The sequence below is a fragment of the Aquarana catesbeiana genome, linkage group LG12 (assembly GCF_042186555.1).
Source record: "Aquarana catesbeiana isolate 2022-GZ linkage group LG12, ASM4218655v1, whole genome shotgun sequence".
Classification (NCBI taxonomy): Eukaryota; Metazoa; Chordata; class Amphibia; order Anura; family Ranidae; genus Aquarana; species Aquarana catesbeiana.
This window is the reverse complement of record NC_133335.1, coordinates 213,993,525-214,009,784: the sequence shown is the minus strand read 5'-3', so window position 1 is coordinate 214,009,784 and position 16,260 is coordinate 213,993,525. Positions and strand designations below refer to the sequence as shown.

The 16,260-nt window shown below is 44.3% G+C and overlaps 1 protein-coding gene across 1 annotated transcript in view; it reads left to right on the top strand.

The window, feature by feature from the left end:
* The window catches only part of LOC141113399 (polycystin-1-like), a 179,305-nt gene extending 176,959 nt beyond the window's left edge, over positions 1–2,346 (top strand). The window contains exons 49-50 of the mRNA XM_073606457.1: positions 306–596; positions 1,482–2,346. Coding sequence (XP_073462558.1) covers positions 306–596; positions 1,482–2,147 — 957 coding nt within the window. The 3' untranslated portion in view covers positions 2,148–2,346. The remainder of the gene's footprint in view (positions 1–305; positions 597–1,481) is intronic.
* The last annotated feature ends 13,914 nt before the right edge of the window (positions 2,347–16,260 follow it).

Sequence of the window (16,260 nt, the reverse complement as noted above, 5' to 3'; positions counted from 1 at the left end):
GTTACTATTGTCCATCTTTCAGATTTCCACGCCAAATGAGACCTCTGCTTCATTATGCACAGTGACTTGCCTACTCCAGATAAAGCAATGCTTTCGGGAGTTGAGTAGATACAGCCTCCAATGTTGGGTTCAAGCTTCTTGTGTTCCAGGTATCAGTCATCCAGAGATTTTCTGTTCAAAGGAACTATAGATGTATGAGTCAGGTTGAATGCCAGTTATTGTTTTGCTTTGTATTTGGCACCCATATAATATATGCATCAATTATTGCACAAATACTTTAAAAACATTGCATAATCTCTTTTCAGGTGGCCGGTGTATTATTACCAGCACTCAGTATCTCCTGTAACAAATTTTCGGACTTCCTGTGGAATGGTCGGATCTTCTGGCCCATGCTAAAATGTGTCCCTTGTCTTGGATGGTTGGGGCTGAGTGTCTTGCTGGTGTGCAGGGGGCTTCTGTGTGGCTCAGTACAGACTAGCTATCGTCGTACCCGAGACGAATGTTATCGCTTGGCTCTGGAACCTCAAGATTATGAGATGATTGACTTCTTTGTGAAAAGGTTTAAACTGTGGCTGGGAGTCAACAAAGTGAAAGAGGTGAGGAATTACACAATTGCTTAAAAAATGATGAATGACTTAAAAAGCCCTTACTAAGATTTCCTCTAGTCAAGTGACCAAGGGTGTGGGGAAGCATTAGCAGGCTAAGTTTTAAGCTTTATATCACATGACACATCAATGATGCAGAACCACAGGGGAAGCCTCAGAATGCTGTCCCCTTTGTCTTTACCATGACGATAGCTGGTTAAAATTTAACTCTATTGTTAAGGGTGGCTTAGAATTTTTTTTATAACCACAGTAATGCCACTGAAATCTTGCCATCTCTTATACTACACACCTACTAAATAGGAACAATTTAGGGTAAAGGTATGCTTATGCTGGTCATTTTTCAGTACAAGACACCAGGAAAAGGTAGTTTCTCAACCACCGGCCTGGGGTCAGCTGCTAGCCTTTCTTCTCCCAGATCCCCTAATCTACCACAGTGCCTTCCATTTCCCAATGTGCTCCCAACCTCCCATATCTGCCCACAGTGTGGCCCCCAGGCCCCCTGAAAGCCTTCAGCCTACACATTGCCCCCCAACCTCTCACAGTGCTCACAGCCTCCCGTAGTCTCTCCATCCTCTAACAGTGTCCAACAGTACCTCCTAGCACTCAGTACCCTCCAGTCAACCCACAATGCCCCATGATAAGCTACAGTCCCTTCCAGAAACCTCATCCTATACAAGGCCACCATGTCTACGGAAGAGTCCCCTAGACCCCCCCCCCGAACCCTCATTATCCCTACAGTGACTCCCAGCCTGCAGCATTTTAATACATATTTTGTCGTCTTCCCCATACTTTTATTTTGTGAATATAAACTTTTATTTTTACTGTGTTTCATCACAGCTCCTATTTTAATTTTGTATATTTCTAATTCCCATTTAGTATCGCCATAGTGTAAAATTTGAAGGCCTAGGATCTTATGCTACCAAATCGTCTCCAGCCTCCTCCCATATTCCAGCTAAGACTGAACCGGTCCATCGACCACCCTCTGTGGAAGAACAAGACCCTCCAAGTAGTCCTCGACCTGTTCTTTCACCTGCCCTGGCAGTGGAACATCTTCCCAGAGCAATCTCTGACCTCTTGGATAAGATGGACAAAGTCACCCAGGTCCTACAAGAAGTGAGCACCTTGGAGCAGAGACTCAAACTTTGGCAAATAAAGCAAAAATCTACCAAGCTGCTGCATAAGGAAACTCCCACCTCCACAATGGATAAGCAACTTCTACCTCGGACCTACAGTACTTTTTCAGAATCTGCCCTAAGTCGCATAAAGTCAAGGATAGTTAAGTCTAACAGCTACAGGTTCTCACGCTGGGCAGTGCCGTTAAATATAGGCTTGCCAAGGCACCCTGCATCAGCTGGTCAGTGCGACAGAGCCAGATTGCCCACGAGAAGACCCCACAGTCAGGATAGTTCAGGAGGCCTCATACAAAATGAAGATCTTAACCGACCATTTCCTCTGAAACGTAGAGCCTGGGACTCGGAGAAACCGGGGGGGTTGTGCCACAGTCCTAGTGTGACAAGTGTTAAAGGGAGTATATTGTCCTAAAGGATACCTGTAATAAAGGAAACACAGGGCACCTTCATGCACCTCTTTCTAAAAAGACTAGTAGCCTGTCTGCTTCTGGTTTCAATATGTAGTCACTAGGCCGGAATAGTATGATGATTAGTTAAAAGGAATACATGCTTGTTCCAGGTCAATTATTTTTTTTTAGAGGGTATTAAAGAGAACTCCAATCAAACAGGGAAATATATATTATTATATATTATATATATATATATATATATATATATATATATATATATATATATATATATATATATATATATATATACACACGCAAATTTTTAGTAATGCCAGCCTCCATATTATCTCAGTACAGTTTTCTTTTGATACAAAAATAGTATAATATGCAAATCATCAGCTTGCTGTAAAATACAATGAACTTATATTAAACATATTAAAATTACTAAACTTTCAAGTTATATCTTCTCTTTAATAATCCTGCATATTGCCAACTGCCTCTGATCTGTTATTTTACCTTTTGGCTTCTAAAATTGATGAAGTTATTTTGAGTTTAGGAGTTTTGGAAGCACAGTGTTCAGCAAATTTTTTTTACTGAAAGTGTTAGCTAGGCATACATACACTATATTACCAAAAGAATTGGGACACCTGCCCTTATGATCATTAATGGCATCCCAGTCTTAGTCCGTAGGGTTTAATATTGAGTTGGCTCACCCTTTGCAGCTATAACAGCTTAAGCTCTTTGGGGAAGGCTGTCCAGAAGGTTTAGGAGTGTGTCTATGGGAATGTTTGACCATTCTTCTAGAAGCACATTTGTGAGGTCAGGCACTTATGTGGACGAGAAGGCTTGGCTCGCAGTCTCTGCTCTAATTCATCTCAAAGGTGTTCTGTTGGGTTGAGGTCAGGACTCTTTGCAGGCCAGGCAAGTTTATCCACCCCAAACTCGCTAATCCATGTCTTTATGGACCTTGATTTGTGCACTGGTGCACAGTCATGTTGGAACAGGAAAGGGCCATCCCCAAACTGTTCCCACAAAGTTGGGAGCATGAAATTGTCCAAATTGTCTTGGTATGCTGATGCCTTAATACCTTTACCTTTGCTGGCCAAGATCAACCCCCAAAAAACAACCCCACACCATAATCCCCCCTCCACCAAATGATTTGGACCAGTGCATAAAGCAAGGTCCATAAAGATATGGATGAGTCAGTTTGGGGCCGACGAACTTGACTGGGCCTCAACCCAATAGAACACCTTTGGGATTAATTACAGGGAGTGGAGACTGCAAGCCAGGCCTTCTTGTCCACATCAGTGCTTTACCTCACAAATGTGCTTCTGGAAGAATAGTCAAACATTCCCATTGACACACTCCTAAACCTTGTGGACAGCTTTCCCAGAAGAGTTGAAGCTGTTAAAGCTGCAAAGGGTGGGCCAACTCAATATTGAACCCTACAGACTAATGCCCCACGATTGGATTTTCCGACGGAAAATGTGTGATAGGACCTTGTTGTCGGAAATTCCGACCGTGTGTAGGCTCCATCACACATTTTCCATCGGATTTTCCGACACACAAAGTTTGAGAGCAGGCTATAAAATTTTCCGACAACAAAATCCGTTGTCGGAAATTCCGATCGTGTGTACACAGATCAGACGGACAAAGTGCCACGCATCCTCAGAATTAATAAAGAGATGAAAGCTATTGGCCACTCCCCCGTTTATAGTCCCGACGTACGTGTTTTACGTCACCGCGTTTAGAACGATCGGATTTTCCGACAACTTTGTGTGACCGTGTGTATGCAAGACAAGTTTGAGCCAACATCCTTTGGAAAAAATGCTAGGAATGTCCGAACAAAGTCCGACCGCGTGTACGGGGCATAAGACTGGAATGCCTTAAAAGTCCATGTGCGTGTAAAGGCAGCCATCCCAATACTTTTGATAATATAGCGTATATCACACTTGAAATATTGAGTTATTAAACCCTTTTGTAGTAAAGGTCTTTGATGCCTCGATGAGCTAATATGCTTGGGTTTAATTTGAAGCCAGTAGCATACTTCTGGCTGATACAGAACAAAAGCAGTCAAAGAAGGCCAGTTGGGTCTATGTAACTGTGAACATGAAGTGGGAGTACACAAGGGTATGTAGCCCACCACACTGCAGTCCCCAGCATAGCACTGTAAGGGCCCTTTCACACTGGAGCGGTTCGCAGGCGCTATTGCGCTAATAGTAGCACCTGCAAACCGACCTGAAAGTGCCACTGCTGTCTCCCTAGTGTGAAAGCCCTCGGGGCTTTCACACTGGAGCGGTGCGCTAGCAGGACAGGAAAAAAAGTCCTGCTAGCAGCATCTTCGGAGCGGTGAATACCGCTCCTTCACCGCTCCTGCCCATTGAAATCAATGGGACAGCGCGGTTATACCGCCGGCAAAAAGCCTCTGCAGAGGCGCTTTGCGGTGGTTATTAACCCTTTCTTGGCTGCTAGCGGGGGGTAAAACCGCCCCGCTAGCGGCCGAATACCGACGGTAAAGCGCCGCTTACAATAGCGGCGCTTTCCCGCCGCCCCCGCCCCAGTGTGAAAGGGCCCTAAAGTACAAAATAGCACTGAATAGCAAAGTGTGTCCCCCTATGTTTTCCATACTGTCAAGATACTGTTCCCTTTTTTTTAATTCTTTATTCTATCAAAATGTATTATACACGAAAAAGGTAAAAAAAAAACAATTTTTCCTACTCGATAGGGATATATATTAACAAATTTTGTTTCCATACCTTTATCTACCCTTACCCTCCCCCCCCCTTCCACCCCATTCTCAGACCCTTCTTTCTCCTCTTCTCTAGGTAATCTTAATCTCACTGTATTTCTTTGTTAATTTAAACTTTTTCCACTTTTCCCATCTCTTAATGAATCCCTCTCTAGTATCCTCATAGCTCTGTCTTAGAAATTCCGTTATATATCTCTTCTATTTTATCAAACCACTCTCTAATTTTTGGACTCTCTACTTCCTTCCATTTCCTTGGTATTAAGCTTTTTGCAGCGTTCTTCATATGTACAATCATTGAGTTTCTATATTCTTTTGTCAGGATATCTACCCCATGAAATAGACATGTCCATGGTTCCTCAGGTATCTCTATATTAGTAATTTCCTTAATATAACTCAGTATTTCCTTCCAGTACGTTCTAATTTTAGGGCACCCCACCATATATGGGCCATGGTTCCCATTTGTTTACAGCCCCCCCAACACTCCATTGTTTTTCCTATTTGATATTTCCCTAGTATTTCTGGGGTTCATTTACCACCAGGTTACGCATTTATAATTAATTTCCACCATCCCATTATTTACTGATGATCTATGTACCAGTTTCAGAATTTTTCCTATTTCTCGATTCCTTCCTCGTTTCCCCAATTCCCTCTCCCAATTTTTTATAAATGTTGGGATTTCCAGATCTTCCCATTCTGTCAAGGATTTATATATCCTAGATATATTCCCACTTGTTTTTTCAATGGTACATAATCGCTCTACCACTGTAGGTGCTTCTGCTTCTCTTATTTGGCGAGGAAGTGCTGCTATGAAGTGTTTAAGTTGAAAATCAGCTTTCCCTAACCAGTGCCAACACACTCTGACAAGATGGCTGCTGGGAGGCCACCCTTCTTTAGTGAGGAGGCTGACTTGTCCATCTCTTCAGATTAATAGATCTTAGAGACCCATCTAACCAGGGTCAAAGGTAATGCTGTACATTGGTTTGGGTGTGTATATTTAGCTATAAAGTTGAAATTCAGCTCAATTGTGATCTGCCTCAAGGTGGCTCTGAAAACAAGCCTCATTCCTCATGCCTAGATAGTCAGGCCGAAATTAGCAGCATCAGCATGAGTCGGTTAACTCTATAAATAGTTTGCATACCTAAATAATATTGTTTTTGTTTCAAAAAAGTTTTAGTTGAAACATACAAATAACACCAATTGCACAGAAGATGGTATCACATAAATGGCATAATACAGAACAACATAAGATTTCCATCATGAAGCAAATTGGAGAACAACAAGTGATACAATCCAGGATGATACCGTGTAATACACCTTGTACACAAACTGTCTATGTATACTAAAACTTGCATCTTGAACCAGAAAAGGTAATAAGCCAGGATATGGTGTTGGAGGTCTAAAGTAAGGTATAGAGGGAGTAATGGTCATCTTAGAGTTAGACCATGTGGTCGGTTTGACCAGCTGTCGGGAAAATCCCTGTGTGACAGCTGTCAATGGACCCAAAATGCACAGGTTCCAGGGTACAACCATCTAATCTGTAAACAATCTGTCTGGTATAAGGTGTCATTAGAAAATATCAGGTATTTCTAACAACATATTAAACTTTCTTTGGTACACTATTTAAAAAAAAAAACTGTTTTTTTTTTATTATAGGCTAGCAAATGCACAAAAATATTACCAAAATATACTTTTACATTAAAAAAAAAATAAATAATTGGTATTTCCTCAATAATGTAATTATATCTGACAGTTACACTATTAAATAGATGCCATCGCAGATCCCACTGCAGCCTGAAGGTGGTGTTGGAGGCTTATTTTGTCCATGATGCCATATTATTTTGTCCAGTTTGCATGTGATCATGATGCCATAGCTCACAGCAATAACATAAACATACAAATTTCCCATGGGACTTTTTAGGCAATGTATGTTCCAAGCACAGATTATCTTAAAATACATAATATTTGCTTCATTTACATCACATAGAAAAAGAGGCATAAAATTACATTTTGGCTGGTCTATTTGCATTTGTACACAATAGTTTCAGATACAAGGATATTAACATGCATTTTCCATAGTATTTGAAGTTATCTACACCGTTGCCAAGCGAAGAAAAATCCAACGTTTTGCAAAAGAACCTTTGTCAGGAGTAAGTGGGGTATGCCATATTTTAAATTTGCACATAAGAAAAGAAGAAACTAGCCATAAAGTTAAAGCCAAAACGCCATCAGTATGGTTGTGCTGCTATCTCTCCACTGATAATTTTGCAGGACCACCCCGAAACAAACACTATGCGTCTAGTGAGGCCATCCGAGGCATGGCTAAAGAACCCTAATGGTAACAGCAGATGCCCAACATCATCTCCTAAGCTAACAGAGGTTTCAAGAGCAATCTCTGCATTCCTTAATGATACAGTACTGAATTTTTGTTATCTTCAATTTTTAATGTTTAAATTGCTTCACGGCTTTCAAATGGGGCCTCCTTCGATTTTCAGGCCTCTTAGCACCTGCATGGGCTGCTAAGTCTATTGTGAAGGCCAGTCCAGGTGCCCACCACTGATCATGAGGATGGTCTTTGAACAGCAGACCCTTTGGCCTGAAGAGCAAGGTCACACATTTGTGGAAGACCCTAGGCTCTCTGCAGATCTCCAAAAAGGGATCAAAGCCTGGAGGCATAATGCCGCTGTTCATCCCTGTATATGGCAGGCAGAGAGTTTCTTGGAAGATCACTAACACCCAGGAGGATTTGACAGGATGTGGATCAAAGAGGCAAATTCCTTAACTAAGAATGGCACAGTGGCGCCCTCCAACACCACTTCCTCCCAAAGCACAAGACACTCAAAGAAGCTAACTCTCTGCCCAAAGGGTTCAGACCGACTAATGATTTGTCACTTCAAGACCCCACATCTGAGGGCCATCAAAATGTAACTAAACTCAAGCCACATAACGGTTATACTGCTTACTATATACAGTAGATTAGGTTTTTTTGAGGTATAATAATGCTTCACTCTCGAAAAAGACATTTTTAGGAGCACTGAGCTTCAGTTCTGTTTTACTTAGACTTTCCATGTGCCTCTCACCCACTCCATGAAATACAGAAGTTCTGTATAATGAGACAAGCTAAATTTCGTGAACAAGAGGCAATAAGTCTTAGATCACACATCAAAAATGAAACAAACACAGTTTCACTTTTTATTCAACAAGGCAAACATTACAAAGAAAAATAACCCAAAACCAAGGCTGACCAGTGTTGCCAACCCCCCGAAGTGAAATTTACTGGCAGAACGCCAAAATTTACAAACAGCACCAATTTTTTTACTGCCACAAAATCATAAAATTACTGTTTTTAGTGCTAAACAGTGAAAATATAAATATTCGAACTATAAACACATAGCCAGTGCTATTAGCAATGTGTTTAAATTAAACAAAAGTCAAAAAACATATTTCTCAATTTACATGAAGGTCGGGATACTACAACCCAGCCAGCAGAGAGTTCCCCCTTACATCAGAGTGTGCAGGATGGTGACCAGAGACCACCTTCCACAGAGTGAATACACTAAGGTAAGGGGGGTTACTGATATAGGGGGGAACCTTTATATCAGTGCCCTACATTGTTGTATTCACTCCACCCTTACATTAGTGACCCCCCCAGACTGGCCTGGCGGCACTGTCACTGACCTCCTCTCAGGTGCACCTTGCAGGGCTTAGTCAGACGGCTCCAGCTTGGTGGCTATTCTATAGTCTCCTCTCCACAGTCCACACATGTCTGTCTCTTCCCGTAACCCCCATCCCGACGGCGCTCCCACTCTTGACTCCTTTCTAGGATCCCCTCAGAGACTGCAGACATGATAAAAGACAAGAGATGGTCAGAAGCAGCGAACATGATACAGGAGGACAGAGGCTGCGGACATGATACAGGAGGTGGACAAAGGCTGCAGACATACTACAGAAGGTGAACAGAGGCTGCAGACATACTACAGGAGGTGGACAGAGGCTGCGGACATACTACAGGAGGTGGACAGAGGCTGCGGACATACTACAGGAGGTGGACAGAGGCTGCGGACATGATACAGGAGGTGGACAGAGGCTGCGGACATACTACAGGAGGTGGACAGAGGCTGCAGACATGATACAGGAGGTGGGCAGAGGCTGCGGACATACTACAGGAGGTGGACAGAGACTGCAGACATACTACAGGCAGGGCTTTTTTTCAGTGGGAACGCGGGGAAACGCAGTTCCGGCACCTCCTGGACTGACTGTATGTAATGGCAAGGGGTGCTAGGGTGTGCTGCAGAGTATTGATGCTCACTGCTGGGGGATCTATTCAAGCTGGAGGGGATCTATTTTTGCAGGAGGGTCTATTGTTGCTGAAGGAGATCTATTGTTGCTGGTGGGGGACCTATTTTTGCTAGGGTGGGTCTTATGTTGCTGGAGGGTCAGTTGTTGCTGAAGGAGATCTACTGTTGGGGTAGGGGTCTATTGTTGATGGTTGCCAGAGAGTCTATTAATGCTGGCTGTGCGGAGATCTGTTGATGCTGGGGGGGGGGGTGGATTTTGTTGTGGGTGGTACATTGTTGTTAGGGGGATCTATTGTTGGTTGAATGGGATCCATTTTACTGCTTTTCTTGATATCATTACCAAATTCCATACAAATTACTTAGCACCACAAAATGATACTTGGTTCTGTATTGTCTAAAATGGGCGGTACTGGGAGGTGGGTAGGGGATGGAATCAAGGGACGGTGTTCGGAGATGGCTAGGGGCGGGGAAAAGGGGTGACTCTGAAAAAGGGGAGTTCCTGCCCCTATTGTCAGAGAAAAAAAGCCCTGACTACAGGAGGTGGACAGAGGCTGCGGACATATTACAGGAGGTGGACAGAGGCTTCAGGCATACTACAGGAGGTGGACAGAGGCTGCAGACATACTACAGGAGGTGGAAAGAGACTGCGGACATACTACAGGAGGTGGACAGAGGCTTCAGGCATACTACAGGAGGTGGACAGAGGCTGCGGGCGTACTACAGGAGGTGAACAGAGGCTGCGGGCATACTACAGGAGGTTAACAGAGGCTGCGGGCATACTACAGGAGGTGGACAGAGGCTGAGGGCATACTACAGGAGGTGTACAGAGGCTGCGGGCATACTACAGGAGGTGGACAGAGGCTGCGGGCACTGTGCTGCCCTGACCTGTGGAGAGATGAAAGGGGCACATAAAGAGGACACAGCACACTGATGATGTTGACTGGAGAAGTAATATGATGGTGAATAGAGCACATCAGTCTCTGTCCCCTGCATATGCCATGCAGCCAGGGCCCAGGGACAGAGACTGATGTGCTCTATTCACCATCATATTACTTCTCCCGGCTCCCAGTAACGTCCTCCTTTTACTACGGATATTATATCCCCCCTACAGCTTCACTCTCCTCCGATACCTCCGCTCCACCTATGACGAGTGTGCAGTCATGCACTGCATGACAGGACAGAGTCGCCCTGGCTGGCCACCGTGGTCTCTCTCGATGGATTCGCGTACTAGCTTTCCCGAGCCTGGCCGGCTTCGGAATGGTGCATGCGCTGTTGCGTGGTCGGCTCGCAGCCATCATTTTTACGGGCAACGGTGCCCGTAACGGACTTTCACGGGCGCCCCGAAAAAGGGTTCAAAATCACGGGCTGCCCGTAAATCTACGGGCGGTTAGCAACACTGAGGCTGACTGCATTAAAAACATAATGTGTAGCTGCTGGGAGAATACAGTATGTCCTCCCAGAGGACGCATTCCTTATAGCCAAAAGTTTATGGACACGTGACCATCACACTTATATGAGCTTTTTGGATACCTATTTCAAAACCATTGGCAGCATCAATATAGAGTTGGTCCCCAGATGCAAATTTAACAGCCTGTGCTCTACTGTAAGGCTGGGTTCACACCACTGGTTCATGGCATCCAATTTGCAATAGCAGGAGATTTTGACTGGCTTTCTATGGAGCCGTTTCACATATCTCTGCAGCGGGTTTTGAGTCTTTTGGTTCGTTTCAGGTCCAAATTTCAAAATTCGGGCTGAAATCAGACCTGATACGGTGAACAAGGATGCACCAGACCCCCGCTGTGAGACGGATGCGGGGATGGTGTGAAGTCTAAAAGCTTTCCACAAGATTTGGGAGTGTGTGGAATTTGTGCCCATTAGGCCAAAAGAGCATTTGAGAGGTCAGGAACTGATGTTGGATGAGAAGACTTGGTTCGCAATCAGCAATCTGGTTCATCCCAGAGGTGTTCAGTAGGGTTGAGATTAGGGCTCTGTGCAGGTCACTGGAGTTCCTCCACACCAAACTCACCAATTCATGTCTTTATAGAGCAGGCTTTGTACACAGGGGCACGGACATGCAGCAATTGTCTTTCACTAACTGTTCCCATGCAGTTGGAAAAACACAACTGTCTAAATGTCTTTGTTTGCTGTAACAATAACAGTACCCTTCACTGAGATCACCTGAATTAAGCCATTTGTTGGGTTGTCCATGTCGTGTTAGGTGTGATGGTCAAGTATTTGTAAACTATTGGTCATAGAGTGTATTTTACAATACTCTTTACTAACCAGCGCTTACGTGAACAAATAACCACTTTTTAACATTCAAAACCAAAATACATTTTCCAGTGAAGAACTTCCACTACTAGTGAACAAAGTGCAAAAAGTCCATAATGTGAAAAAAACAAAGTATGTAAAAATGTAGACCAAAATTACAGTGTTAAAGTCTATATAATCAAATCCATTCACGCTTCCACTACCCTGTACAATATCCCTCGGATAGGTAAATGAGGCTTACCAGAAAATATTGACTCCTTATATATAAGTGAATCACATAATGTTTTGCAATATGAACCATATGTGTGGCAGGCTCCCAAGAAGCTTTGCTTATTCAGCTATTCTTCCCTCTTCACCATCTTTTATCCACTCCACCGTAGTATGATATCAAAAAAGAGAACATTTCATAGCGTAGTGTATCAGTCTTATCATATGCAGAATATGGTCTTTTTGCACTTTGTTCACTAGCAGTGAAAGTTCTTCACCAGAGAACATATTTTGTTTTGAATGTTAAAAAGGAGTTATTTGGTTATATGTTCATGTCATTGCTGGTTTATAAAGGGTATTGTAAGGTTGCAAACACTAGGGGGTATTGAAATTTGCTCAGTGCAGGGAATAAGAAATGCTTAGAGTGAATATGCATGACAGCATTTGACAGCTGCCATAGGATCAGAATATCTACAACTAAAAGCCTAGGCCTCATAAACAGACAGTACTCTAAAGCAGGTGTCTCCAAACTTTCTAAATAAAGGGCCAGTTTACTGTCCTTCAGACTTTATGGGGGCCAGACTGGGACCATTGGGTGTAGAAAATGTCCTGACATCAGTGGGAGTAAACATTGCCCCATCTTTGGCGTTAGTGGGAGGAATTGTGCCCAACCGTTGGTGCCATTGGGAGGAATTGGGCCCCATTGTTGGTAGGAACTGTGCCCCATCATTTGTGTCATTGGTAGAAATTGCACTCCATCGTTGGAGTCATTTGGAGGAATGCCCCTTCATTGGTGTGTGAGTATGAAATAGTGCCCCAGGGGTCAGATAAAAGCAAGCAAAGGGTTGCATCTGGCCCCTGGGCCACAGTTTGGAGACCACTGCTCTAAAGGATAGTGCTCCTGTTGACTATAGCAACCAGAGTCGTAAATTCATTTTCTAGGGTGCATAGAGAGGAAGGACGCCTGATAGATCGGCTCCTGCTCCCGTCCTACGATTGGCACACAGCACCGCCGACAGAGCACCCATCGGCCTCTCATATGAGCAGAAGAGGCTGCAGTAACACCCTCCACACCCCGGGGACCCAGAAAACCGGGGAAATCGGCAGCTATTTCCCCACGAGGGGACCGGACAACAAGGCCACGCCGGCCTCCAAGATGGTGGCGACCCGCTCAGCGGCAGCACACACTGCCTCCAAGGTACAAGCCGCACATCCCCCTCACTCACCCTGGTCCCCAGAATCAGAAGCCCATCGCCCAAGGAGTCCCTCGCACTCTAGAAGCCCCTTTCCTCCTCATTACAGCCAGGGGGGAAGCTGGGACACGGAGGCCTATATTAAGGCCCTCCCCACAAAGCAGGACATTGAATCCTACATCAGCAGGCTGGAGAGGTCATACAGGAGGGAGATCAGTGACCTCCGTAAAGATATAGGCTACCGCATTGAAGATATTGAGTCCACTGTAGAGGAATCAGCCACCAGAATCTCTGAGCATGAGCACATTTTGCAGGAGCACACCAACCAAATCCAGCAACTGTTTTATGGTCTAGACGACCAAGAGAACAGAAGCCGTTGCAACAATATCCGCATACGCGGATTGCCAGGTTCAGTGGAAAATAAAGATTTAGCAATGGCTGCCGCCACCATGTTTAATCAGTTGCTGAACAAGCCTAAAGAGACACCACTTGAAATAGACAGGATCCACAGATCCCTGGGACCCCGCAACCCCAACCCGGCTTACCCTAGAGATGTAATTTGCCGCATACATGTTTTCAATGTGAAATCTGACATTATGCAGGCAGCTCGCTCCCAGGAATCCATTTTGTTCAATGACACCCCTGTCATGCTTCTGACAGATCTATCAAGACAGACCCTGCTCATGCGGAAAGCCCTAAAACCGGTAACCGATGCTTTGCAAGCTAAGCAGATCAAATACAGTGGGGGGGGTGTTCCTTTTCCATCTCTCCGCATCCCATAATGGCAAGTCGACTATCTTTTGTACACTCGGGGACCTGGCTAACTTCTTGGGAACTTTTGAACTTCCACAAATCCAGGTTCCAGAATGGCCCCTCAGATTAGCAACCCCAGGCCTCCCTCTCTCCTCTCAATGGGAAAAGCAATCCAAAAAGAAACACTCTCGATCCTGTACTTCCAAATCCCCAGCAGGATGAAATACCAACCTCCCCACCGGCCGGTGGGAATCTTATCATCTTCATTTAATCGTGACTTGATCTTTTCTCCTCTGGTTTTGTTTTGTTCCTCTTTTCTTTTTTTTCCCTCTCTGACCCGGGATCCCAGGTGAGGCGAGTGACCCTTACAGAGGGTCATTCTCTCCAGAAAGGAGGAGGAGATGGATGCGTCCATTTTTACAGCTTTTACAGCTGTCTTCAGAGCTTAGTTACAAACGTTTTGCACATGTTATAAGTTTTTTGTTTTATATATGTGTTATCATATGCATGCTGTTAGATATTTGGTGACCCTGTGTATGCCACATCTAGCTCGATTGACAATATTTCAGTTAGATTACGGTGCTGTTTGCAAGTTTTGATAATAATTAGACACAATCAGGACGGAGGTGAAGCTCCCCTGGCCAGACCAAACACGTTCCCCACAATAGGGTTAGCAGAGTCTTCACTGCCTCTGTATTTGAAATGTATTTTAGTTTTAATCTGTAGTGCCCATTACCTCTACCCCCAAAATGGACACTAGAGGGAGCAGTTTCCCTATAGATAGCAACAATATGCTCAGTCATAAGCAATTCACCAAACTGATGTACTGCTCCCTAAGGCACCTCTCCCAAATCTACCTTGCACTCAACCTGCACATAGTTCTACCATACTTATTACCGTTTCAGTGCATTCATTCCATACCTTTCCTTCTTTATCTCTTTGCCTTCCTCCCCTCCTCTCCCCCTCTCATCTCAGCTCATCAATTCAATATTAGGCCTTCTCACCTTAGGACCCACAGATATTGGTTACACTGTCTCACATTCTCCACACTATGGCGACCGCCTTAGAGTTTAAGATATCCTCACTAAATTGTCGAGGATTTAATACACCCGAAAAATGCAGGCAGATACTGCATCATTTCCACAAAGCCAAAACGCAAATACTATTATTACAGGAAACTCACTTTCGCTCAGACACAGTCCCATCACTCCCAAACAAACACTTCACTACATGGTTTCACAGCACTAATCCCGTATCTAGACTGAAAGGGGTTTCAGTGGCCTTCCACAGATCCTTCACCCCAGAGCTGCTAGATATTGACATAGATCCAATGGGCAGGTTCTTGCTTTTGAAATTGCAATATTTACAGAATGTTTTTACAATTGCCAATGTTTATCTTCCAAATCAGGAGCAGCTCCACTTCCTTTCCTCTGTGACAGCCCATCTGAAGGCCTTTGGGACTCCCAATTTAATCTTAGGGGTGACTTCAATGTCCCCCTTATCCCGAGACTGGACTCGTCCACTGGTAAGTCACACATCACACCCTCCTCACTAGCTAAAATACATACCATACTAACGGAGTTGTCCCTAGTTGACACGTGGCGACTCCTACACCCCGCTGAGAGAGACTACACATATTACTCCCCTGCACATAAATCTTACAGCAGAATAGCCTATATTTTTATATCACAAACATTATTGGATCTAGACCTTGCTTGTGGGATCGGTCTAAAATTATGGTCAGACCACGCTCCGGTACACGTAACCCTTGTTAGGCTACCACAAGGTGCACAACATCACACTTGGAGACTGAACGATAACCTCCTAAATGACACTGTGTGCACTGCTGCAGTGTCTAAAGCAGGGGTCTTAAACTGGCGGCCCTCCAGCTGTTGCAAAACTACAAGTCCCAATATGCCTCTGCCTGTGGGAGTCATCCTTGTAACTGTCAGCAATGCATCATGGGACTTGTAGTTTTGCAACAGCTAGAGGGCTGCCAGTTTGAGACCTCTGGTATAAAGCCATTATGGACTTTGTTCAGACCCACATACGAGACAAGACATCTGCCATGAATAAATGGGAAACTTTGAAATGTGTGTTACAGGGGATTTAAATTCAACATCCAGACTGAAAAAAGCCCGCACAGAGGACATACAGTACATCACCTCTTCTCCCTAATCGCCAAGTATTTGGGGACCGAGATCCCTAAGGACTTACAAGACATATACGCCTTGAATTATAGCCCTATGCTGACAAAACTCCGACGATCTCAAGAAACCTGGCATAATCTCAAGCTTACATGGTGGGGACGAATAAAGCTACTTCGGACATATGTTGGCGCTGTCACAGAGGAAAGGGCTCCTATATTTATGTTTGGTGGGCCGCCCATTCTGGGACAAAGTTTTCAGTATTTACAATAATATGTATCATACCTCCCTAACCCCATCCCCCTTAGCGGCTCTTCTATCCATACTCCCAGGTCCAGTCCAATCTCACAAGCAAAATCTCCTTAGATTCTTCCTATCCGCAGCTCGTCATGTCATTTCTCTGTACTGGAAAACGGACACCACTCCATCTATTTCCAGATGGATAGACATCCTTAATAACATAATGCTCATGGAGGAATTACAGGCAAAGTTAGATGATAGTTAGATGATACCTATGAAAA